Source organism: Seriola lalandi, unplaced genomic scaffold (genome assembly GCF_002814215.2).
Source record: "Seriola lalandi dorsalis isolate HSWRI2012SDOR001 ecotype SW California unplaced genomic scaffold, Sedor1 jcf7180002054563, whole genome shotgun sequence".
NCBI lineage: Eukaryota > Metazoa > Chordata > Actinopteri > Carangiformes > Carangidae > Seriola > Seriola lalandi.
The window spans coordinates 397,581-423,992 of record NW_019525116.1 but is presented as its reverse complement, the minus strand read 5'-3'; the positions used below and the strand labels follow the sequence as shown (position 1 = coordinate 423,992).

At 40.7% G+C, this 26,412-nt stretch overlaps 2 protein-coding genes across 3 annotated transcripts; both read right to left on the bottom strand.

Annotated features, from left to right (window-relative positions):
- Positions 1 to 678: 678 nt before the first annotated feature.
- On the bottom strand, positions 679 to 11,013 carry LOC111662463 (SWI/SNF-related matrix-associated actin-dependent regulator of chromatin subfamily E member 1-like). Of its 2 annotated transcripts, none has more exons than XM_087176631.1 (11): positions 10,872 to 11,013; positions 10,272 to 10,329; positions 9,298 to 9,341; positions 8,463 to 8,561; positions 6,934 to 7,026; positions 6,171 to 6,302; positions 5,756 to 5,927; positions 5,462 to 5,634; positions 5,250 to 5,351; positions 4,535 to 4,898; positions 679 to 4,123 (listed from the first exon to the last, which is right to left on the bottom strand). In XM_087176631.1, the coding sequence occupies exons 2-11, from the start codon at positions 10,276 to 10,278 to the stop codon at positions 3,714 to 3,716; spliced, it is 1,596 nt and encodes a 531-aa protein (XP_087032757.1). In that variant the 5' UTR covers positions 10,279 to 10,329; positions 10,872 to 11,013; the 3' UTR covers positions 679 to 3,713. The 2 variants fall into 2 exon arrangements, with proteins under 2 accessions (XP_087032757.1, XP_087032758.1); XM_087176632.1 differs by having other exon boundaries at positions 6,946 to 7,026.
- A 3,388-nt stretch (positions 11,014 to 14,401) lies between these two features.
- On the bottom strand, positions 14,402 to 22,875 carry LOC111662398 (inactive all-trans-retinol 13,14-reductase-like). Its single transcript, XM_023416250.2, has 12 exons — positions 22,548 to 22,875; positions 21,388 to 21,570; positions 20,475 to 20,613; positions 20,165 to 20,267; positions 19,688 to 19,883; positions 19,386 to 19,583; positions 18,450 to 18,569; positions 18,195 to 18,333; positions 17,926 to 18,035; positions 16,871 to 17,037; positions 16,177 to 16,336; positions 14,402 to 16,086 (listed from the first exon to the last, which is right to left on the bottom strand). The coding sequence occupies exons 1-12, from the start codon at positions 22,705 to 22,707 to the stop codon at positions 15,938 to 15,940; spliced, it is 1,824 nt and encodes a 607-aa protein (XP_023272018.2). The 5' UTR covers positions 22,708 to 22,875; the 3' UTR covers positions 14,402 to 15,937.
- Between the last annotated feature and the right edge of the window lie 3,537 nt (positions 22,876 to 26,412).

The following is a 26,412-nucleotide window of genomic DNA, read 5'->3' as shown; positions in this document are numbered from 1 at the left end:
CTCACATATAAATGCATTTCTATACACATGCTTAATGTGTTTTTTACTGAATTGTTTAATAATCCATAATATTGTCTGACATGCTATCATATAAAAATGCAGTATAGTATATACTTATTTTTCTCAGGAATATGGAAGACTACATCTGCACATACTGTGCACATTAATGGTGACAGTGTTCCACATTAGACAGTATGAATTAATCCAGTGCATAAACACAGCAGGATGAATTAATGTTTAAAAATATTGAGCTGAGTTTTTAAGTTTATTGGTTTATAGTAATTTCTTGATAACATGATTATTTCACATTTTAATTATTTAATCTTGAACACTTGGGTCTCAATATATAGAGCTCACTGCACTTTCTAAGTTCAGGTTTTTTTTAATCTTATTATTTACTGTTTATCTGTATCTTCATTATTATGGTTTATGGTGTACTATTAGCTTTCCTTTGAAAGTAAACTGTATATTGTACAGGAAACTACAGTGAACAACCACATTGGAAAAATAAAAAAACATTAAAACCCCCCAAATAATCAGTAACAAAAAAAAAGTTCAACCAAGATAAATTAAGATCCGATTTCCAAATTTAATTCCAAAGTTATGGGAAAATATTACAAAAAGAAAATTATTACTATCAACTGCCAGTGTAGCAGAAAAACGTCAAAGACAGCCACCGACTGAGAAATCACCTTTATTTGGATAGATAAGTTTAGACAGTACAAAAAAAAGATGCAAAAAACAGAGGCATATTACTAAAAACAGTCCAATTCAAGTAAGAAAATAGTCCTTTAAATGCATAAGTGACTGAGGTTACATTTGGATGAGGGTAGCCTGTGCATTTCTCTGCTGAAGTTGTTGAACACTTGTGGTGTTAACGGGAATATCCAGTCTAAAGGAGCAATGCAGTCTTTAAGAAAATGGTCTCAACTTGTAGAGAAACTCTTACAGATTAAACGTTACAGATTAAATGCTAATTGAGTATGTGTCAGCTCTTTCTACATAAATGTGATGAATACAGGGAACAAACATCCATATTGACTTTTTATACTCAACGCAGGTCATTTTTATCATCCACAGATTATAAGAGGCACCTCAGAGACGAACGAGCCCATCACTTAATTTTTCTGTTTCTTGCGCACATTATGAGTTTTGTCCTATATTTAAATTTCAACAGTTTTGCTCAGCCTCAACTCTTTCACTAAAACTTCAGTTATTGTTCAAATGCTTACAGGATGATGGTTAGTATTTAGTATAGCATGCAGACTATCGGTGCACAAATAATTAAAACGTGGCTTCCCCCAGACCTGGAAACTTGTCACTTCCACGACGACCAAGACGTGTCGTCTCCAGTTGAACTGAAATGTCTTAGAAATGGCATCTGTTTCAAAGAGTACAGGTTTAATACGAAGGCTGAATTTGATTATATTTGTCTAAAAGGTTCCACTAGATCTCTAAAAACACAAAGTAGAACTAACAGTAGTTGTTTTGCACATCAAACAAAATGACGAAGTAGAAAATTCAGGGGTTTTAAAAGGGAAGGCGGAGGGGTGTTGGGGCCTTTCATGCATTGTTGACCGTCAACACCAGAAAATCCGCCCAGCGCTGAACGTGAAATATATAATCAAACCCCTGTGGTCTTATTTCAGAAAAGTACAAGGGCTGATTTAAAGGTTTATACATGAGAACTGAGGAGTATTCAAACATTTCAGTATTAAGTCTACACAGTGGAAGTTATGCATGTATTTGAAAAAAAACAAAAAAAACAGCAATGCCTTCTCCCTGCAAACAACTCCTAAAGTCACTTCATCCCGGTGTCTTTACTTTGTATCACAGACAAGTTTGTACCATAGAACAATGTACACACTGCTACATGACATGACTCCCCTTCTAACAACAGCAGGGAGATGTAATTAGAGCCAAGGTGATTCATCTATCAAGAGAAAAATAATAGGCAGCTATTCTGATAATCATTTAATCATTTCAGTAACTTGCTGCAAGCAAAAATGTCCAGCCTCTCAAAACGTGAAAGTGTTCTGCTTTTCCCCATCACAATTTGTAAACTGATTATCTTTGGGTTTTGGGCTGTTGGTCGAAAACAAGACATTTCAAAAGGTGTGTGAAGCCGCTAAATGTTTACTGTTTGCTTAAAAGCACGTTAAAGTGATGGTTCGAGTTATTTGATGCGAGGTTGTGTGAAGCAGTTATCTATAGTCAGTGTGTTGCCTGCACTAGATTCAGATCAGTGCGCTGTGAGTTAAGGGAAGCAGCAGAAACACCGGTACAGAAGCTGAGTGATGAGCTGCCCACAAAAAAAAAGCTAGTATCAGTTTAAGTGTTGCTTTTTTTGGAGAAATTTTCACTGCTTTATTTTGCCATCAAAGAGCCCTTTCCTTTGAAACTAAATATTTTTTTCAACTGTTGAACTACTGTATTCCTACACACATACGCACCTATGCTTAGCCGTTTATGACTCAAACAGAGCTGCAGATTGCACTTGTGCGTAGTAATATAGTTCAATGGTTCACAAACTGTAGTTCTAAAGTAAAGGGCTGTTTGACAGCAGATAAAGCTATGAAAACTTTCAAATTAAAGCAACAATTAAACTGATATTAGATTTTTCTGTGAGCATTTTTTAAAGTAGCTGAAACACATTTACTTTGCAGCAGCTCATCGCTCAGCGTCTGTGCTCGGGGACTGCTTCTCGAAACCTGGCAGATCGCCGATCTGAATCTACTGCAGGCAACACACCGACTATAGATGAATGCCTCACACAACCCCACATCAAATAACCCCAACTACCACTTCAAGTCAGTTTAAAGGTGCGGCCAGTCAGGGAGAAAGAATGGTGTTCCCTTCCACGAGGCAGGAGGATTTATGATGGCACAGGGCCCAGTGATTAACATGAATGCTGGGCTCACCCAACCTCTGCAACATTTAACTGTCCCCTGATAACCAAGATGTTGCTGTGGACCCTGGGAAGTTTGAATTCAAATATTTTATAGATTGAGAAAATAACCGCCATATTAAATTCATAATGAAAATAATGGTTAGTTGCAGCCCTATTCAGAATGAGCATTACTATCAACGTTGTGAATGTGGACCCTGACAACTGGAAATGTATCTGAGGTAACAGATGGATTTTGGACAATAAGCAGGAGCAGAATAGGTAAGGTGTTGAGTGAGATACCTGTACAATGATGTCCCAGCAGCTAGTAGGGTTATTGCTAACCATTTGCAGTGTAACATCCCTCTAGCATCAGTCTGTGTGAGGTTATTTTAAATGAAAAAAAAAAAAAAAATCCTTTCAGTGACACAATTAGAAAAGAAGAACGGCTCGTATGATGCCTGGAGTACAAACTCAGTCTGGTCAAATCTTGTACTCTTTGGTGACATTTCACTGAACCCACTCACATTTGCTGAATAAATTTAAAGGAAACATGCGCAGATTTAAGCAAAATCCTAATTTCCCCTTGTTTGGTCCAGATGCATGAAGCTAGTTGATGAAAACCCTACATACAGTAGCTCGTGTGTGAAATACATGTTAACTATTTGCTGACCTTACTAACAGACCCTCAGCCATTCAGCACTGTGTGTTAAAAGCCACCATACAAATCCCACTTCTTCCACACCTGCCGCTCCATCCAGAGGTGGGGGGCTGCAGCACAGGGAGGATTTCTACAGCTACCACTGTGTACCTAACACACCGACTATTACATATCATACTGTTGGCTGCTCTGGCTAGGGGGTAGTAGTGGTGGTGGAGGAGGAGCTGGTTCTTCTGAGGCAGGGGGAGGTGGAGGTGCTGCAGACACGACGTTAGGGTTAGCTGCACTGGAATTAGCTTCCGGAGCCACTGGGGGTTCTGGGGCTGCTACTCCCGGGGTGCTGTCTGAGGGTGGAGCGGGCATGCTGTTGCTGTTGCTGTTGCTGTTGCTGTTGTTGTTGCTGCTGCTGCTGCTGCTGCTGCTGTCGTCACTCGGGGTGCTGCTGCTTGGAGTGCTGCTTTCCCTGGGAGGCTCAGGGGGAGGAGTTGCTTTATCAGAGGCAGAAGAGGGAGGATCAGATGCGGGAGGTGGAGCAGGATGTGGTTCTGAAGAGGTCTCTGCAGGTGCTGCTTTATCTGTGGAGGTAATAAAGTACAGGCAGAAAGATTTGCTTAGGACCAAATTAATGTTTGAACACTTGAAATTCTCTTGAAGGATAAGGTTGTCATGAACCCATTCAGACTGGGTGCAACGTCTATGTGCTTCTCCCTTTAAGGACAGATGAGACGTACACACAGAGTATATGATTACGTCGTTTTTAAGACATGTGATCAATGAAATGTACTGTGATTTCATATTAGACAAAGTGTTTGAAACCCATGACCAAAGCAGTCATACCTTCTCTCATTGTGTTACTTATGGATGGGATTACAGTGAAAATTAATGACCCCCTGGAACCACCTTAAGGACCTCTGGGGGTCCCCGGACCACACTTTGAGAACCACTGGTAAAGACATATAAAACATTAAATCAACACAAACACATACCTGTCGCCACTGGTGGGGGCATGTCTTCCTCCTTGGTCCCTGAAGTGGGGTTAGCTGTGCTTTTAGCATTAGCACTGCTCTGCTCTGCAGCTTTGTTCCCAGCAGCCTCTTGCTGTTGCTGTTGTTGCTGCTGTTGTTGTTGTTGTTGCTGCTGTTGTTGTTGTTGTTGTTGCTGCTGCTGCTGCTGTTGTTGTTGTTGTTGCTGCTGCTGCTGCTGCTGCTGTTGAGCCTGCTGCGCAGCTTTCTCCGCCTGCTCGGCGGCCTCGCGCTCCCTCTCCTCTGCCCGGCGCCGGGCTGCCTCTTCAGCAGCAGCCATCTCTGCTGCAAGCTTCTCCATGTCCACCTCCACCTTCTGACTGCACAGCTGGAGACACACCAAACACTGGATTCAAAACACAACTCAATTCTCAATTTACAAGAGTCCCAATCTAATGACAAAGTAGCAAAAACAACTTGCAGGTTTACAAATATATGTAAATAAAATGAGGTGTTATGACTCATTTTCTAAAATTGTGATTTGTAAAAGACAATGCTACTTTTGTCTTTTACAAATCAGGAGTGATAATACTCTTCTTTCTTTGTGATCAAGTTCATATTTTGTTCAGGTAATTAAATAAAATCAGTCTGTCGAACGTTATTCGAAAGGATGTTGAACAATCTGAAACCACCTCCTCACTACACACTCAGCTGTCTATGTGAAAGAGTTCTGATGTACCCGCTTGAGTTCAGTGTTGAATGAGTCAGTGGTCTCCAGGAAGCGTCTCTTCTTGTCTTGGTGACGATCTTCGATCTGCAGAAGTTCTGCCTCCAGCTTCCTCTGAAAATCAACCAGAGACACAGGGTGAAGCAGGAGAGGCCACCGAGCTCCTTTCAGCCCACATATTCTCCGGGCATGGCAAAGGGTTAGGGTTAGTTCTGCCATCCTACCTGGTGCACCATAAGAGACTGGACCTGCCTCTTGAGGACCTGCATGCGGGCTGTGGTGACCACGGAGCGGACGTCAGGCACCACAATCTCACTGAGGATGTCGCTGATGAGCCGGTGGTTCCTCTGGAAGCGAGCGGCTGCTGTGTGCTTCACTGAAAACCCATCGTCATAGTCTGTGCAGAAGATAAAGAGGAGACTTAAATGACCACCATGAGGGAATAAGTTAACAGGTAACTTACACATACTCTGTATGTGTAAGTTATTGGTTTTCAAACATCCATAAGCAATACTTGCCATCAGGGTCTTCAGCGGGCTGGATGCTCATGTATGGCTCGCCTTTGTCCATACGACTCTGCCTCTGCCTGCTCTCCTCCTCCATTGCAGCCTCAGCCCTGTTCTTGGCATTGATGTAAGCCAGGTAGGCTGGGGAATTGTGGTAGGCCTTCAAAGAGTCATTATACTCAATCTGAGAGGGGGAGAGAGACCAGAGAAAAAAAATTAAGATGGAGTTCTCCAAAAGGTTAAATTTTTGTCTCATCACAGCAGAGAATAATTTTCCTCGTGTTCTCAGTCTCCTTTAAATGCTGTTTGGCAAACTGCAAGCAGGCTGTTATATGGCTTTTAATAAGTGGCTTTAATTAGGCCTGATTGATGGAGAGTTCAGTACAGAGGGAGCACTGTGCAGACCTGCATCCGTCTGTCCACTCACCTTCTCAGCCTCGTACTCATTCAGGTAGTCCTGTTTCTCTTCATCGGTCAGGTCCCTCCACATGCCTCCGATAATCTTCCCAATCTCCCACAGCTTCAGGTCTGGGTTGGACGCCTTCACTTGGTCCCATACCTTGCAGGTGCACGCAAACACAAGACGCAAACACGTACACAAGCAGAAGCGTTTCCCCCACACGCACACACACAAACAAAAGATATGATCAGAACAGGTCAAGTGCAGTTAATTGTAAATAATACTACTAGAAGGCAGTGAAGGAAATAAAAGGAGGAAAAGTGCATAAGAAAAAGGGCTCCTAAATGATGCATCTAGCGGACAGATTTATTAACTGGCAAAAAGGTGAAGCGTCAAGTGTTGCAAAAAGGCAGGATGAAATAGAATGAAATATTTCTAAAGACAGAATCACTGGTTTTATGGCAACATGAATCTTTATAGTAGATTTTGTCTTTAAGCAGAATTACAGCCGTAAAACTAGAGAAGCGGTGAAGACAGGGCCAAACAAGGAGGGAAATAAAGAGGCAGGAGCGGATCATGCTTGCACATGCTTGTTATTTCTTTTTAGCGCTTGACAAACACTGGAGACTACTGTAAGCCAACGGGATAACAGAGTGGAAAGTCTCCACTAGATGGTTGAGGTGGTGGTGAGGCGTCATGGCTTGGCTGTCTCCCACCCTCAAACCGCTGCACCTTTTCAGGGGATGGGAGGACAAGCAGTAAAAGCAGACACCGTGGATGGGTGTCTTACCTTCCTGCTTACCTTCCGGCTGTACCGCATGTAAGGCATCAGTGGCTTGTCTGGAGGCTTGGGAGGCTTTGGGACAGTGATGCCTGAGGAGTTCTGTAGGAGGGGGAGAGAAAAAGAGAGAAAGACAAAAAAGGGAGGGCAAAGAGGGGGAGAAATGAATAAATGGGGATATAGAAGGGATGTAGGTGATGGGGAAATAAACAAATGAAGGACAGAGGTTCAGAGAGGAGGGAAAAGCAAATAAAGTGTCATAAAACATCCACTGATTATGGTCTGATCATGGTGTACACGAAAACATAACAATTCATAACATGTAATGTGTTCAAAAAACTGGATAAAAACATAACTGATGAATGTCAAACCATTTACATGCATGAATAGATATAAATTAATTTTAGCAGCCAACACTTGCATGTTTTGAAACAGAGCTGGGCGATAAAAATGATCTTGACAATAACTGAGAATTATTAACAAAAACAAAACCCCACACACAAATATGTTGTTGAAAATGTAAAGATGAGCGACCGTGAGGAGTTAAACATCCGCATAAGATGAAGAAATTGTGGCATGGTTCAGATTTCTATTAAAGTGATATCTTTACCCAGCATCACAGTATACAGAAAGTCTGCAGTGTTAGCACTAGTAGCAAAGCTCACAAACCAGCCTCTTGTGGTCGTTTGACAAACAAATCTCTGCAACAGTCACTCGTGTCTGAGTTTCAGTCATTACCCGACACGATTAGGTGTTGAAAGTCTGAGTTCAAAAAGAAGCAGGGACATAGCGAGCGCAATTTCATCTTTCATAACATTTGACATGATGTCATTAAGTATGGTGGAGAAACTGGGTTTCTACATGGCTATAAGGATTAAGGTCTAACACACAAGTTTTGGGGGTCAAGGGGCTGAGAGAATAAAGGTGCTCTAGATTTTAGCCACTTGAAGTAGTAAATAATAAATTAATATACAGCAGTCAATGTTGATATTGTTGTTGTTGATACTGTTAGCATCATGCACCGAGCCCGGGAACTGTGGTGCATTTCAGTGAATGACTGGGGGAATGATGATAGCCCTTTATAAAAAAGAAACTGTGGAGGTTGCAAATGAGCTTCTATTATAAAACTGAACAGAACAACTCGTCTAAAACCCAAATGAATGCAGCCAAATGAAGGTTATATCCCCTTTGTTGCTGTCACCACTGTCCACCTGGATTACAAATTCACGTCTCATTAAGTTCCCACTGTTCAAATCCTTAACATCTTTTCCCAATATCTTTGGTTTTCGCAAAACTATTCTTCTTCGTTTCCATATAAAAGTTTTTAAAATAGCCTGAGACCATCGTTACAAATATATATACATGTTCTATCATTTTTGGTCATCTTCATCATCCCAACAGCCTCTGTATGAGCCCGACCTCATGAGCTTAATTTTAATGCTGCTGTCTTTCCACCTTTTCCTCATACCTGTGTATTTAGTCCATGACATTTGCTTACTTCCCCTAAACCCCATACCCTCCCTCCATCAATTCATTACCCTGCTGGAGCCTCCGGAGCTCCCTCCCAGCCGGAGGTTGTTGTAGGCCAGATGGCTGTAAGGGTTGTAGCCCACAAACCCAGGGGTGGAAGGCATTTGCTGATGGAAGACAAATGAGACAAAACACGAATGAGAAATGGCTCACAAACAAGAGGAAGAGGGATAAACATAAATAAGTGAAAAGGGAGGGGAAATATGAAAATATATGTTTTTGCTTGTTTGTTTGTTTTCCATGACGTCAACTGTTCGGCAGGCTGGCATTCAGAGTGTGTGCACAACATGTGAACCAAGACCTTGCAACAAGCTCAAATTATCCCCTCTAAAGCACAAGTTGCTTGTATTTGTTGACTGTACAATTGCACCTCAACCTTACACATGTTGTGCCCTGCTGCTGAATGTAAGGAAATGAAAAGCAACAAAACAAGCATGTTGATTCCTTCACTGTACGCAAGTCTACTAACATTAAAAGTTTTAAGTTCTTAAAAACAGATTTCAAAGGAACTTGTTCCCCAGTAGCAACAATGCTTCGTAAAAGCACACGAGGCAAACTGACCCCATCTGTGCAAGACCTTCAATAAGTGGTGGTATGACAGGAGAAAGCAGGAGTGAGAGCGATGATGGGGAGGCTGAACAAGATTTGTGCCAACTTCTGTGTCTTCATACAGAAGAAATTAAATGAAAGAAATATAAAAAGTGGATAAAGAGGGAGTAAGACAGCATGAAAGAAAGATAAAATAGGAACCAAAGAGTGTACTAACGTGTACTAACAGTGACCTAGCGCAGCCCCTGGCTACTACATAGTAAATAAGACAGGAACCCAGAGTTGTCCACTTACTGTTGTTGGGGCGGGGGGAGGGGGAGGGGCGTAGGATGGTCGTTCTGTTCGAGAAAGAAAAAAAGTAATGTTAGTCAGTTATTACATCAACCTACTGTGTATGGTTTATATATTTTATGGATAGTTTTTGCCTCATAAAATCCCTCTACACTGGGTCTGCCACCTAAACATCAGTAACACAACTCATCAGTCAATGAGCCCCTGAGTCTGACCTAATTTTTCTAGTACAAAATGTATCACTGGGAAAAAACACTTTTCTCATTATTATGAAAAATATCACATATGGTGTGAGATATCGTGAGTATATAAATGAGATGTTTTCACATCACAGATGATGTTCACAGGCACTGCATCTTCCTATGGGCTATTAAACTTATTGTGTAACTGGAGGGAGATCAGTTTCTTTAGTTTCTACCTCAAATGTATTGCTGAACAAACAGCTGTATGAATGTTGAGTATTTTTAAAACTGCGTCAACAGGGTAAAATGTGGTCCTGGAGACATCTAGCTGAACCAAACCTTTAAATCCAAGCAGATAGAATCTACCTAAATTTGACCAGGAAGGCCATTTTTACACACAATATGAATTTTTAAATCTGATCAGTTCACTATCTTGTTGTTCCTATTATCCCAACCTCTTGAAAAAAAATGATGTGGCAAGAACAGACAGACATGTAAATTGGACTGATATCCGCCAATGTCCCTCCAGTAGCCCAAGAATGATAGGATTATTATTACATCTAAAAATATTAACAACTTAAACAAAATGTTAACGTTTGATTTGGTGATCGAGTCTCTGAACGAAGAAAAAAAAAAGGCCAACGGTAATGAATGAAAGCAAAGAAAACCTGTTACTATTGATTGGTCGTTATTATCAAAACCATGAAATATGTTTTCTCTGTAATATCAATAGGAACACAACCACCACCATTAAGTGGATTTTCGTCACCAATAGTAAAATGTATTTTTACTTACTTGACATCGTGGCTTCAGATTGGGTTATGGGGAACAGGCCATTTTTATATTGGTTAACCTGGATAAGACAAAGAAATCACCCACATTAATTCAACTGCAATCACTCAGCTATTACAGTTTAGTTGCTTGTTAGGCACAGCAGCAACAAGAAACCGGAAAATGACTGACTACCGCTGGTAACCATTAATAACAACAACAACGGCTGACTGGGCCTTAAAAGCTAGCATACCCGGCCTGGCCTACTAGCCAAACCTGCTAACACAAAGAGACCATTTGCCCCATAATATTGGAGCTTCTTTTTAATTAGTTAATTATGAATAATTCTGAACCCGTGTACACACAAAATACGCGTTTGTACGGACCGACTGCCATTTCTGAAGTGTGCAACGCTTGCAGGATGATTGAATAAACCTCGCTGTTGAAGCTAAAGTAAGGGACAATACCAGCTCCCGCTAGCTCTGCACATGGAGGTAATAACCATTACTTGCTAAATCACTAAAAGGCAACAGAAATATATTTTAAGTATTTTTACACCGAAGTTAAGAAATGGCAAAAAATGTTACATTTCAAGTAATTGTGCTGGAAACAGCGTAAACGTACTCAGTCAATCGTCCTTTGTTCCCTCTGTAGGGCCGCCGATTCCGCCTTTCTCACACAGACCGGAAGTATTGTCTTTGCTCTGGCCGGCGGAAAGGATGTTTTCAGAATAAAAGCGTATTCACTTTAAATGCACAGTTGCTGCTGATGAATACCGGTACATCAAAATAAAATAAAATAAAATAAGTACAATTTTCAGACAAATGGTTGTCTGCTAAGGGTATAAAAGATCTTCCTGCAATGGAGAGTCTAAATTCTTGGCTAACAAAATAAACATTATCTTTTTTAGACCAAGATTTATGTGTTATACAGCAAAGATTGTATTCCATACTTGGATACTTGGGTAACAACCTTTTTTTTGCCTTTCGTTTTACCAAATGTTTGTCATGAATCTCCGAATGAGGGAACAGGAACTGAAACCCAACAAAGCTCTCGTCAGCCCAGCACTTTCAAGAACAGAGTTCAGTCTAATAGAGCGGAGTCTGAAGGACATTGAGGAAGTCATCAAGGTAGCACGCTCAACCTCTCCTTTAAGCCCCAGTGACATACCATACACAGTTTGCAAACGCTGCCCAGTCCTCCACCGACACCTATGGAAAAACTTTAAGGTGGTGTTGTGAAGGGGGAGAATTGCTGACCAGTGGAGATGTGCTGAGGGAGTTTGGATCCCCAAAGAGGAAAACTCAGAGAACATCAGTCAGTTTTGGTCAATCTCACTGCTGCGTGTCAATGGGAAGGTATTTTTCAGCATTGTTTCTCAAAGATTGACCAAGTTTCTCTTCAATAATGGCTAAATTGGGCCCTGAGTGCAGAAGGGTGGGGTTCTTATTGTTCCTGCATGTTTGGAGCACACTGGTGTAGTCATGCAGCTCATCAGAGAAGACCATGAAAACAGACAGGACCTTGTCATCCTATGGTTGGACCTCCTGGCCAATTTCTACAGGTAATAGCGAATAGACTGGTCAAGCTCACACTACACTGCCACCATGTTCCCAGCAAGATCAAGGACCGGATCCTGGATTATGACAATGATTTTCAGCTGTCACGTGAAATCAAGCAAAAGTATAGTCTACTTTTAGTTCCCACTTTGGTCGCTGACTTTAGGGTCATCAATTATACCACATGTTCTGTGCTACATGAAAAGAAAACCAAAAGAAAACATGACTATTAAAAGCACAGTTTTCCCCCACCACTTCTCTTCACAAGAGACAAGACAAAGTTTGGTTCATGATGTCCTTAAAATGGCTGATTGTCATATTTACACTTGGGTTTATGTACAGTTTATAGGAGCTATTTGTAAATTTTGTAATTGCTACGTCACCAAGCTGTTTACTTACCAGTCTAGAAGAAATGTTGCAAGTTCAGCATTAAACTTTATTCCTTTACTCACCAAGAGCTGTCTCCAGAGGTGGAAAGCACCCCTCTTGTTTTGTTATTTCTATCACTTCTTTACTGAAGTTAGCATGCTAACCAGTTAGCCCTGGTCCTCCTCACTTTCCAACACCCAGTCACTGTTACATCCAGTCTGTCCTGAACTGGTATCCCTGCCCAGCTGTTAATGCTAACATTGGCTATTTAGCGATAGCTTACTCTCAGCAAGAAAGAAAATAAGTGTATTTCTTAAAATTATATAAAACTTATAAATAAAAGTTGCTTATTTTCTTTGGTGAAATATCTGTTATTAAATATGCAGTTTGTATGTATTCAAGTACAGTCACAACTGAACTAACGTATTGGTGGGAAGACCACTCTCTCATCTGACTCAGTAATACTGCAGATTATTTGTTTCAAAAACAGAACTCATGGTTGAGAATGACCACACCCAGAAGAGGACTGACTTTGCAGATTTACTGAATGTTTGAGCTTTACAGTGAAAAAATAAAAGCAATTTATAACACAGTTTACTTCATCACAAGACATTACAGCTGAAATCACAGTAATCTAGTTTCCAGTTTCTATAACACAGAAGCCATTACCGATTCTTCATGCTCCGAGGCAAATTACAAGAGAAAATTATTCATTCAATAAAAAGCGAAGCAGAATACAGTTTGAATTGCACAAATGTGGTATTAAGTTGCTCCAGGTTTGCGCTACATCTTAGCACTTGTTAATTTTCTTATTTCAGCTGTCACTTACTTCAACCTTCATATCAGGTTGGAAAGAGTCTGACATTGTAGCCAAGATGGTAATTCGATCATTCTTGTAACTGACACAACAGCCTCCTTTCTTTCTGGAAAATTTGTTTTCTTCGTTGTTGTACATGTTATGATACAGATCATGATCACACTTTGTGTCCTTTCCAAAGACTCCCACTGCAAACCAGTTTGAATAGAAGTTGAAGTCATAGGGCACGGAGAACATGACAGCTATTTTCTCAGTGACCTCCTTTGTAGATTTGTTGACGACATCGTAGGTGAAGACGCCAACAGCTCCTCGAGCAGTGTCGGCAGTCTTGCTGAACAGTCCCTTCCCATCTGAAGAGGGGTCGATTGTGGGTGGCAGCATCTCCACGCACCAACCACTGTTTATGTGTAGACTAGAAACAATGGAAAAGTGTTAATAAATTGATATATATATGATATATGAAATGATAAACTGATTTCAATGTAAGACAGAAAAGAACTGCAGTTACCTGGGGAAAGACAGGGTGTAGTTTGAGCATTTATTTTTGATCTGAATGGAGCACTGACGGTGTGTTGGAAGGACTCCAGCAACTTCACTGGCAACTGATATCGCTGTGTCCATGATATCAGTTCCTTTAGGCATAATCACTGTTTGACAAGGTAACTTGTTCAGACAGACAGACACAGGAGCACAAAACATACCCTTCATTCATGCAGTAGACAGATGCAAAAAATTGGAGCTTTCCTCCAAGTCAAGACAGAGTAAGAGGTCATCTCAATATTTCAATTTAATAAGCAATTCTTACCGTGGAAGAACACTTCTGAAGGACCGTGGACGCTCTGGCTGTCAGGCTTTTAGGTAATCTCCTTATAAAGGAGATGGACGAGAGGAAGAAACTACAGGACCCTCCCTCTACTCAAAAACCCTTTCATTATCAAGTTATCAGAGGTTATAAAGAGGAAACGTTCTGACCATATAAGAAATTGTACTACATTAATATATATTTATACTTGTTAAGGAAAACTCACTTATTTGACAATTATTTCATTGTTTCAGTTGCTTTTTTCTTCATACAAACAGATATACTACCCGTGCCTGTCTCCCCTACACATTAAAATGAAAGTAAGAAACGTGATTAAACATGTTTTAATGTTTATCTGAAACTAAACTTGCTGAGACGACATTACAGCACTGATATTTCTTATTTTTTAAATTTAAATATAAATCTATATGCCCTGATCCATATGTTCAAGTTTCATTGGGATGAGATTAATGAAGATAATAAAATGTTAAGGTATTGAGGTTGAGCTTGGTTTACTTTGTGTGAGAAATATGCAACATCCAATGTGTGAAGGAAGTGGTACACTTTTTAACACACACACACAAACACACACACACACACACACACACTTCTTCAAGCAGTTTTATTAACCATATAAGGCACAAAAACAGCTTTCTGTGCTTAGCTACTATTGGGTAAACGCCTCGTCATTTGGTACCAAATTCCTGTAACTAAGGAGGAAATATCATCAGCTTCAGTGAGCCAATAAGCTCGCAGCATGGTTGTACCAAGATCTAATAATGGTGCTGATTGTCTAACAAAATGTTACACAAACACTTTGTAGAGCCATGCAGAGAATACATCCAGTTATACCCAGGCTTCATTGTGTGTTGCATAATAGGTGTAAAAATGTCTGACATCAAAAGTGTGGCTCCATTTATCAGCTGCAATGCCAATGGGCCATAAAGGCAGCACATTTCTGCAGGTTACTCCTTTCTGAACAAGAAATCCTGTCATTAAAGGGTGAATTATTCACAAATTAATATTGTTTTTTGACAACATGCAGTTTGTGTGATATTTTTTTTAAGTGTTGTTCTTCAGGTACCAATTCTTTAATAGTCATTTATAAAAAAAAAAACAAAAAAAAAAACACCTGATACGCCCTTTTCCCCTACACCGAGGAAATTACAATATACGTGCCACCTAACATGTTTTCATGTCTGCGACCAGTCTTACTGTGGGAACATTAAATTACACTGACATTTCAGCCTTTTTAAAAGAAAGCAAAAGTATAATGTGGGTATGTGGTGTTGCACTTGTGGTCTGGAACAGCTGAAGTATTGCTGTGACTGATGGTGTTGAAAAACTCCCTGCAGTTACTTGCATTAAAAAAACATTAAAATAAACGCCATAATTCCCACGATGGAGGTTTTTAGGAAATTTTGTGTATCCTATGTGGGTGAAATGAGTGTAGACTTACTATAGAAACAACACAACAGCATTAAACAGCAGCACAAACAAATGAACAGCAGAGTTGTTGTATTCAACTGTATTGCTTTTCTCTGACAATGCAACACTGATAAATGGAAATGTATTGAGGCAGGAGGATAAGTGCAGCATTCACCAACAGGTTTATGGAAATCAGTTCGTGCTTCTGCATCTTTCTGCAACATTGCTCATATTATTGGGTTTGACATTTTATTCCGTAAGTTCCCCGCTGTTCCTGCAGTTCAGGATAATGCCATGTTCACCTCATATTTTTTAAATCTTTGAGATCCGGGGCTATTCGCGAAACATCCGGGGATGAAGCCCTGAATGCCGAGGCCTAACGCCTATGTTCTTTTTAATGACAGATTATTATTTTAAATCAGTTTGCTGCACATTTAATAGGCCATATGTAGGTCCTTCTGGGTTTAAATTCATCCATCTCCTCCATTAGAGCTGCCATAGCCGGTGTTCTACCTGCTAGCTTCAATGTGGAAGATTCCTTTACTGTTGTCACGAACAATGGTATCCGATGGAAAACAAAAAAAATATCCTAAAATAACACCAGAAATTGAGCTCAATTTGAGAATCAGGTGTAAAGTATACGTGTGTGTGTGTGTGTGTGTAAAGCATTCATTTAACAGCATTTATCTGCAGTTATACTACAACCCAGTCGCTGCTAGATCAGCTTATGATTGGTCCGTTTGCGTTTGAGCTTGGTCTTCAGGGCTAGAAGGTCAATGTAGAGGATCTGATCGAGGACAGCAGAGGCGCAGAGCAGTCCGCCGTGCAGAGCTCCAGCCATGCCGTTACAGAATACATCCTGACCTGCGCACACACAAACCCACACAAACAAACGCTGAGCACACCTGTCACATCTCTGTAGAATCTACACTTGAAACTGTCCCGTCAAGTCACCTGTTAGGTAGAGCCCGTCGATCGGCGTCTGTGGTCGTGTCCTAGCAACCGTTTCTGGGTTGAAGCGTTCCAAGTTATGCTCAGCGCCGTACATCTCACCTCTTGGAGCGCCCAAATAGTGGACATTTGTTAGAGGGGTGGCAGCGTCCACCATCACCACCTGAACATACATACACATACAGTATGTACACGTTGTACTGGCAGGGAAAAGGAAAATCGACAGTAGATGATGGCGATTACAGAACTGTAGAAATTCAAATTCACCGCATGTGTAAAAAGTCTGGGGTGGGTTCTCTGCAGATGTGTGACTACATGCCTTTCACATTACATGTAGTCAAAAATACAAAATATCAACTAGCGCATCTTTACAGTGATAGTCTGACCAATCATCAAGTGTGCAGGAATTTTACACAAATTCTCACGGCAGTATTACACTCTGTATAGAAATATCTGATGAAGATGCAATGGGGAGCTATATAACATTACCTGAGAGCTAATGATATTGGTAGTCTAGGCCTGTACTGTTGAATTGCTTTGTTACTGGTGACTTTGAATCAGGGAAAGTGAGAGCTTAACGTACTGTTCTGCTGAGTGTAAATGTGTATGTGAGTATGGATACAAGAGATGTTACAGTGTAAATAACCGTATGAAGGCACAAGTACATAAACAACTACATGCAAGCACTGACATATACCTTGTCCCGCAACTGGGGGAAGATGGTTAGCGCCCACTCCAGCAGCTCTTGGGCCATGCTGTTTTTCATATCCAGGTAGTCCTGTCCTCTCTTGCCAAGCCTTGTCCCCTCCCATTCCTCGAACCACTCATAGCGAGCCATGGTCAGCAATGTCATGCAGGACTTACCTGCAGAGAGATAGGAAGGGGAATAAAGAAAGAGTGGTGCAACATTTTCAGTTCATTTATCTCCTTGAGAGAATGATCCTGGGTTGTCCAGTAAAATTGTTGCTTGTGGGTAAACTTTGGCCAGTTGAATATGTGCAGGGGCACGTTAACGGTAGTAAAGTCCTTCACTCTTGTAAAGGTAAAACATACTCTCTATAAATCTAACAACTGTGTTGCCTTATTTAGGAGACAATGGAAGTAGCGCTCTGATATTAAGCACGTTGCAGCTCTGAATGAGTTAAAGGTACAGCATATTGAGTTGATAATATAATGAAAACAATGGTTTCTAAAATGTGTTTGGCCACAGCTTAATATTATTTTTATTTTTAATAGGACTGTCCGAGAGTGTAACATTGACTGTCACTGTTTTTTCCCATGTGAAGGATTGGCTAAGGTTATGGGCCTTTTGCTGTAATCTTTTTTGTTTGTTTGTTTGTTTGTAGTTGTTTTCAATCCCTGAGCCATAGAATAATTAACTGTAATTGATTGAGGCTTCATATAAATTCAGAGACCCCCTATTTGTTGCTCATAGTTTGATGTGTTTGCAGTGTCACTATTGTCCTGGATGTGTGAGTGTGTGTCATATTTAAGGTGTGTAGTGGCAGTGTGTTTTTATGAGACTTATTTTGAGAGACCTGTTTATATCAAGTCTGTGTCTGTCTCTTACGTTGGTCGAACTGCAAAGACAGAATAAATTAGTCCAGCCTTGCATTTCTTTGACTGGAAGCTACACTATCCAGAAAGGAATTTACAGGCTCAAGGAGCAAAGAGAAGAATCAAAGGTGACAAAGATCAGATTTGATGACCAAGTAGTGAGTATACATTAATGTACATGTGCCTGAGTGTTACCTGGGTGTCTGATGCTGGATGTGGGATCTTTAGCCGATGGGAAGGTGATGAACATCATGGGAATGTTCCCTAATACCTCTTCTCTGCTCAGGCTAGAGTATCGCTCCATTCTTCATGCACAGTTTTATGTAGACAGACACAGACACATTGAGAAATGCATTAGGTAAATCCATAAAATGAAGAATACAATAGAACAGAGCAATGGAAGTGAGATCAAAACTACAAGGATACAAGGTGAAGAAGGAAAAAAAAGATATAAAGAAACCTACAATGAATCCAAGTCGTTGTCTTTGTACATCCAGAAGTTGGTAGAAACAATCCCTAACTCCTCTTTGGTTCCATCCAGACCAACAAAGACCAAGAAGGAACCCATACCGTGACGAACCATACCCGTCAATGACTTGATCTCTACAAACACAAAGGCACGTTACAGGTAACATTCAGTGGAAAAAGACAGCAAATGACATAAGACTACAATGCACTGTTCAGTGTCTGCAGTCAACTGACAACACACACTGCGTTACCTGGTTTGTCCTGTACTTGCTGAGGCAGAAACTTCTGGAAGGTGTTGAAGATGCCAGCGTTGGAAATGACAACAGGGGCATGAACCTCAATCTCTTGTTGTCCTTTACGCACTGTCACACCTGACACACAAATACTGTTCATCACAAGGAATCATCTAGCATTGCTTCGTAGAAAGTCAACAGTTTTTGATATAAACACATACATAGAAGTTCTTTTTACTGTTCTTTGTTTGGACTGTTTCTGAAGAAATTATTGATTCGCTAGGTTGGTTTCCTTCGGCGCGGCTTGTGTAAGAACAAAAATAAAACATCAGTGCCTGAACACGCTCATGGTGGACTCTGTATCAGTAAAACTCAAAATCGAACCAATCGTGGCAATGCTGCATAGATGGTAGAAACATCACTCTGAAGATGAAGTGGGAGTCAAATTTTACACCAAGTTTGCTTCCAGAGAGCTCAGAATAATTGTAAGGAAGAGCAAGAGATGACTGAAGTTGTGGGTGCAGAAAGCTGGGGCCAATAATAGCAATTTCTGTTTTGTCAGTGTAGTTGAAGAAAAGGCAACAAAAGGTATTCAGTGTAATGTTGTAGACTTTTAGCTGGCACAGCAAATTGCCTTCGTGGTAACTGATTCTGCATACCTAAGATCAATTTACCAGTACTACGAGTGCTGTGACATTATTAAAAGAAAATGTTTAAAATGTGTTTCATTTTATTATTCATTTTCTTATGACGGATTCTGACTTGACTTGGAGTTGCCCAAAACGACTTAAGAAATAGCTTTGCTTGACAGGCAGGGAGTTGGTGGGTGTCAGAGAGGGAGTGTTTCACCATGAACAGAACGAGCTGCGCACACTATATATATATATATATATATATATATATATAAATATATAAATAAAAGGCCACTGCATTAGAGCACAGAGTCTTTCTCACCATAGGCCTTCCCCTGCTGGTTGAGCAAGATGCGTTGCACAGGAGCCCTGACCAGCACAGTGCCGCCTGCCTTCTGAATGACAGGAATGATGTGGAAGGCGAACTCACTGGCGCCCCCTCGAGGATAGTATGCACCACGTTTGTAGTGGTGAATAAGCAGCGCGTTAATGAGAAAGCTGGACTCTTTCGGGGGGACACCTAAAAAGAAAATCATATAAAAAAAGGTAATTGCAGAAGGTTTACATTGAGAATGAATTTTATGATAGTGTGTGTGTGTGTGTGTGTGTGAGTGAGTCGAGCACCATAGAACAGGTAGGCAGACAGTGCCTGCAGGTCCTTGTTCTGTGTGAGGCGGGACATTATTTCTGAGTGGTTGGTTGTTGCCAGGGAGAACACTGAAGACATGCGATGTAACAGGCCGGTACGAACAAGGAAGTTAACCAGCCAAAACGGTATCATCTTCAAGATGGCGATAAGTGGTGTCCGCCTTGCGGCTAGCTGAAAGAGGAGGACACACAGGTGTATTTATTAATCAAACTTAAGAGACTTTACCTATAAAGCAAGTTCTGTTCAGACAGTGAGCAGGTGCTGCAGAGTCAAACAAAGAGAAAGATTGGATGTGTTCTTTTTTCCCCTCTGAGGTGCCTTTTTCAATTTTGCTACACACAGTTGGGTGTCATCTGTATAGCAGTGAATACCACTACTGAGCTTATGAATGATGGCCACGAGTGGTCGCACAAAAAAACTCCACTCCACAACCTTAATCCTCCTCCCTGTACCTTCATCAGTCTCATGAACTCATCTATGGCCTCTTCCTCTCCTGGAAACTGCTTCTTTAGGCTTGCTGCCATCTCAGTCTTCCCTGCATGCATGTGGTACTCCCTGAGAATGACAGAGAAGTGAGGTAGGACGGGTACTCTCAAGAGTGTGAAAAAATAAACACTTTTGTAATTTTGTGATGCATTAAGATATGGAGAAGCCTTGGAAAGTATTACTAAAACTAAAAAAAGAAAAGCCTTTCAGAAGAAACAAAGAAAAAGAAAGAATGAAACTCTACAATGCTGTAACAAGTAATGAGGCACGCCCTACCTGCGCTGGTCAGGCTGACCCAGGAACAGTGTGTCAAAGTGCTGCCCCAGACGTGTGAACTGCAGCTGTCCTTCTGTAATCTGATCCAGAGCAATCTTCAGCAGGCTGTTCTCGTGAAGCTGGCCCAGGTAATGGATACCTGTAGGTGGCAGAGTTAAAGTTAGTGAACAGACGCTCCATTTGTGCACACATTTGATTTTATCACAAGACTGTTTTATGTGTACCTGGTCACACATAGATTTGAATATGCCTTCCCTGTCTTTGTGTGACAAATTGGTTGCTAATTTAACTTTACAGAGACAGAAATTATGGATGACATTACAACTATAAAAACTTAGGTAAAGGTAATTTGTGGTGCTCTAAACAGGGCAATAAAAAGAGCCTGGCATAAATCTGAGCACAAGTGGCGTAAAACCAAATTTTAGGTTAAGAAATCCAAACAGCATTACTCTTCTCAAATTACTACAGAAAATTTGAATAATTCTTAAGTTTCTATTAAGTCCAATTGATAAACTGGTTAATCCTCTTAGATCAATACCTGCTGAGCTCCACTCTGCAGAAAATCTGCTTCACACTTTAAATATAGAATTTCCAACACAATTTAACAAGAAGAAGATAAAATGATAAAGTGCTGACATTTTATATCTAAAAAGGTCAAAGGTCAACTTCATTGTGACATCATAATGCTCTGCAAAAACACTCCTGGCTATTATTCAATGCTGTAAGAGGAAATTGTGACCATATTCCCTGCAACTTGACTGGTTGGTGGAGGCACACAATCACGTTGTGAATCTTTGTTTGAACACATTATTATGATCTTTTACTAACTGGAGGAAAAGTTACATTGCAGCTGCAGGGATGTGTGCTGGTGTGTGTGTTTATATACTGTTCTGTACGTGTACTGGTATCTTACCCACATCAAACTCAAATCCCTTATTCTCGAAGGTGTGTGTGCAGCCTCCGGCCTGATCATGTTGCTCCAGAACTAAAACTCTCTTCCCGGCTTTGGACAAAACCGCCGCTGCTGTCAGACCTCCCACACCACTGCCAATCACCACTGCATCCAGAGCAGGCGGGACACGATCCGCAGTAAAACCTGCAAGGAGATGCACAGGTTTTAAAAACAGTCTTTCTTGATTTTTTTTTTTTTTTCTCTCATCCACATTCATTAAACTTTATGAGCAAAAAGAAACCCTGCTCCATCACTCGTCTATACTCCAGACTGAAAGAAATATATAAAATAGTTTCAATAATCTAGCTCATGCTATTTATTCACCACACCATGTTCCGTCTCTACAGGTTCTCATTCATACCCAGAAGGTGAACAACAGACCCCGTGTGTTTCTTTCTAAACACAAATGTGGTGTTTTAAACAGGAGAACTGTGGTTCAAGCTGTCGATTCATGAGAGGGAAAAAGGACAATTAAATTTTTTGGAATAATCTTCACACTGTGAAATATAATTCACACCACAGTTACATTAAAAAAATACCGCTTGTCTCCTTTAATCAGAAAGATTCAACAGGTTGCCATTTGTGCTCTAATGCTGCCATCTCGTGGGCAAGTACCAGTAGCCAACAAAAGATGAGGATGTTAATTATGTCACCGTAAAATCAATATTATTTCCTAACCTCAATTCATAGGTAGGTTGATTTCTCTCTGAAATGATTGTAGGCCCATGTAGGGTGATGAAGTGGTAGCACCCAATCTAAAACGATGCATGAAATAGACTTGTTAACAGGGAATTTTCTGTAGTCTTAAGATTTACAAATTTGACGTATTAATGGTAAATTAAGCTACCTAGACAATGATCAACCCTGGGTCACCTGGGCGAGGCTTTCTGATTGTTGAAAGACCTGAAGCACCCGATGACTGCGGGTTACATCACTGATGATACAGTATGTTTAGGTTGCACTGAAAGGTGTGCGTTTAAACTGGACGCCAAAGTAGACGATTTGGTCCAATCACACACAAACACACTTGCCCTTAATTGTCCATTAAGGGACAAATAAAGTATTTTGAAGTGAAGATGCACAATAATCAAGGTCAGACACTGCACTTTTTTTTTTCTTACCTTTCTTCAGCCTCTCGTCCCTCTGTTTGCTGTCAGTGACCAAGGGTCCCGGGGGCCTCAGGCACTTCTCGCTGAACACCTTGTAGCGCCGACGAGTACTCAGGAATAAGGTGAGTGTCACCATCAGCAGCACACAGCCCAACACAGTCCACCACCACATGGTAGAAGAGAGGATGGAGAGGAGAGGAAGTAATCTGAAGTAAGAAGTGATGAGGAGAAGGTAGGAGTGAAGGATGAAGAGAAAAGTGAGTGAGACAAGAAAGAAGGAAGCTACTCTACAACCATGCCCTCCCTCAGAAAGAGCACTGGAGTGCAGAGAGGGAGAAGGTTAAAGTGAGGGGTGGAGTGAAGGAGGAAGGATGGTTATTAAGAAGCACAATAAAAAGGACATAGAACACATGACATTTAGAAAATTCAAACTCAACAAAGAGCAGAGCAGATAACACATTCTCCACACCAAGGTCATGAGATTTCATCAGACTCCATTTTTCCACCACCAATTTGTTGCTCATTATTGAAGTGCCCCAGGATGAGTGAATTTACAAAAATCTTACTGTACAGCTGAATCCATCTTGCCACCACTGCATGAAAGTGAACAAAGATGCTTGCGGAGCTAAGATGCTGTGAACGGGACGATGTTCACTGGGGACATTTAACTTTCTGGCTAACCGGGCTGAGGTGGATGAGTGTGTTAGTAAAGATTTACAAGGAGTCCCAGAGGCCTCGAGTGTGGCTGCTTCAGTGGAAAAACACAACAAATATTCGTGTGTTGTCACAATCGCTCCTACCTGATCTCACTGGTGTTTTTACACTCACCTCTCTGCCACACCTCCTCCCCAGCCTCACCGTCCCCACCTGTTGCTCCCAGCTGCACTCCATCTCCAATTAAGCCAGTATTTAAGCAGCCTTGGTCCACTCACTCACTCACTGCCAGATTGTTCTCTGTATCCATGCTAGACCTTCCAGCGTTCATCTCCTCAGCCTTCTGTCCCCGACCACGAGTTCTGCCTCTGCGCTTCCTGGTCCCTGCGGCTGGTTCGTCCGCTGACTGCTCACCTGGTTCTGATCCTCCTGCTCCCCTACGGTACCGTTGCTTGCCTTCCAACTTTCGTGTGTGTGTGTGTGTGTGTGTGTGTGTGTGTGTGTGTGTGTGTGTGTCCGTCCGTGTGTCCCATTCTTGTGAACGTAATATCTCACTTACACTAATTAGATTTTAGGTGGTCAATGTCACAGTGACCTCATAAAACATCAAAATAACTTTCTTTTTCTTTTTTTTCCTATATTTTGTTTATTAGCTACCCTAATGACACAAAGTCACAGTAAAATTTAAATGTCTATCCATCATCCAAACTGCTTATCCTTATAGGGTTGGGAGGGAGCTGGAGCCAATCCCAGCTGACATTGGGTGAGGGCAGGGTACACCCTGGACAGGTCAGCCAGTCTATCACAGGGCTGACATATAGACACAAACAACCAACTTGACCTAAAATTGAATGATAAAACTTAATAAACATAACTTTAAATATTGAGTTATAAATATAAGTTGTGGTGATTATAGTAATATGCACAAGTAAAAATACAAATGATGAAAAACAATTGCATACAAGGAAGTATACGTGCACATACAGGTGTGTATATAACAGTAAGACAGGTGTAAACTGACTATATAAATCCTGTTAAGTTGGATATCAATGTGTTGAAGACTGTAACCAGAAATTGTCTACAGAAAAAAACACAACAATCCTGCTTATTTCAATCAAATCAATAATTTATTCAGTATAGACAGAAGCATCAACAATATCTGATTCTACAATCCTCAAATCTAAAACAAAATTACAAGTTTCGAGCTCGACTCTCTGTCCACTTTTAGAGTGACGCGTCTGTAGAGATTTTGTCCTTTCGCTTTGAGGAAAGAAAAGCGTCTTATATTGTAAACATTTTTTGTTGACCACTGTGTCTCATTCCAGAATTAGATTCATTCATCTGCATTTACAGTGTAACTGGTTAGGTTTCATTTGAAAAGCAGGCTTGTGATTTTTAAAGGGCCACTCCAGTGATTTTTACACAGTACGGATGAGTACTTCTCGCCCTGTGAAAACAGTTGTGTAATGTAGCGTTTGCTCAGAGGGAAGCTATCTGAAGTTTGTAAAATAGAGAGTGGATACCCGACCTGACGGGACCTGACAGGTTGGAAGGAGTTTGGACAATAATTTGGAAATGATGTTCGGCTTTGGTCCTGTCAGCCACGGGTCATCAGGGCAAACATTTGGGCATGGGTATGTACCATGTTTGCCGTGGTTAATGGAGTGTTACATAATGGGAAATATAGTATTCAGGGTTTCTGGTGCTTGACCCATGCTAGCTTCTAAAACGCAGGGCTATTGTTTTCTTAATTTGTCTGTTGTACGTCCCCAAACATTATGGAAGGACAATAATAAATCACTGGAGTACACCTTTAAGGTAACTTTGTTTTTTGTTATGTAGCCTTTTGAGATGGGACCCTTCAATAGTACATATTTAGTACATACACAACACACAAAGAATGTACAGTAAACCTATACTTCATGCCATTTCCTATTTTAGATATTTGTCAGTGAGCCATGTTTAAAGAGCAGGCCAGTTTACTTCAGAGTTATGGTTGTATTGAAATATATATAATTAAGTAAAGAGACAGTGACAAAAGGGTTTTATTGCGTTCATGAGATTTTGTAGAAAAGGGACACAGTGAGGTTTTGGAATGTCCTGGAGCGAGCGACAAACACTTCAGACATCCAAATATAGCTGCCTGACAAAAATCTGCTTAAGCCACTTTAAAAACTAGAGCTAAAATCTGAGTGACTGAAAGTGTCTTCTCTAATACTGAGATGCTAATAACAACTGGTCTGTTAGTGTCAGTTATTTGTCAGTGCTTGTATTTGCTGAACACCAATCTTTTTGCCAAGTATCGTTCAACGATTCATTGTACATCAAAAGTATTCGTTAGCTGCCACAATAAAAGATCTGAGTACAAACAAGCTGCTAGAGGAGCTTTCTGCAGTTGGCACCATGGACAGTGCCACACGTACGGTGGCCTGAAAGTGCAAAATACAACACTAGAAAAAGCAAAAGACAGTATACATGTCTTTACTGACATTCTTAAAGTTATCACTAAAGTGTTACATACCGCAAATACTAGGCAAGAATCTCATACCTACTATATCAGTATCTATTATATCACTGTGTATCTAGATGCTATCTACAAACTATGTACAACTGAGTTAATGAATACAACGAAGGTTTTATTTTAAATTATATATACTACAAAATAAAAACTCCAAATTGGGTGTATTAGATGTTGAACAGAATTACCTGTTCTTATGAAATACAGTGCTGTAATAAAACCAAGCTTCTGTGAGTGTGTGTGTGTGTGTGTGTGTGTGTGTGTGAGACACTGGGTAACACCTGCTGTGTTCATGACCAGTGTGCGACTGGGAACTGATCTGACTGATTATCTCTTTATATATTTGTTCTTAGCCTGTAAGTCGCTTCATAATGTCAGCATTAACTATTCCACACCTAATAGGCAGTTTTGTTTCAGCAAGTAGATGTTTGACCGCTTCATGATGCCCAATAGTTTGACTGGTGTGATTGACTGCTCCAGCAGCAACTAGAAACAGTTAATACTAACAACACGTGGAGGCGCAGCAACAAGTGTCATGTATGGAGATATTGAGATATTTTAGTCGTTAACTTTATATTAACAACATGTTGTCTAAATGTTGTTGTTGTTTTTGTTTGCAAATTGCGACAGCTGGCATCTGTTGTAGCAAAGCTCCACACACAACGTCGACAAAGGCTAATGTTAGCTTGTTTAGGCTAATATGGC

Excerpts from the sequence above, each read along its gene's own strand:
- LOC111662463 (XM_087176631.1), bottom strand. Across the intron at positions 8,562-9,297 it reads CTCCCCCCGCCCCAACAACA|CAAATGCCTTCCACCCCTGG; the intron begins GTAAGTGGACAA and ends GTCTTCCATCAG. Across the intron at positions 5,635-5,755 it reads GCCCGCTGAAGACCCTGATG|ACTATGACGATGGGTTTTCA; the intron begins GCAAGTATTGCT and ends TCTTCTGCACAG.
- LOC111662398 (XM_023416250.2), bottom strand. The coding sequence starts at position 22,707 with ATGTGGTGGTGGACTGTGTTGGGCTGTGTGCTGCTGATGGTGACACTC. Across the intron at positions 18,570-19,385 it reads CCAGCAGGGGAAGGCCTATG|GTGTGACAGTGCGTAAAGGA; the intron begins GTGAGAAAGACT and ends TTTGTGTGTCAG. Across the intron at positions 16,337-16,870 it reads TCCCCCAGTTGCGGGACAAG|GTGGTGATGGTGGACGCTGC; the intron begins GTATATGTCAGT and ends ATGTATGTTCAG.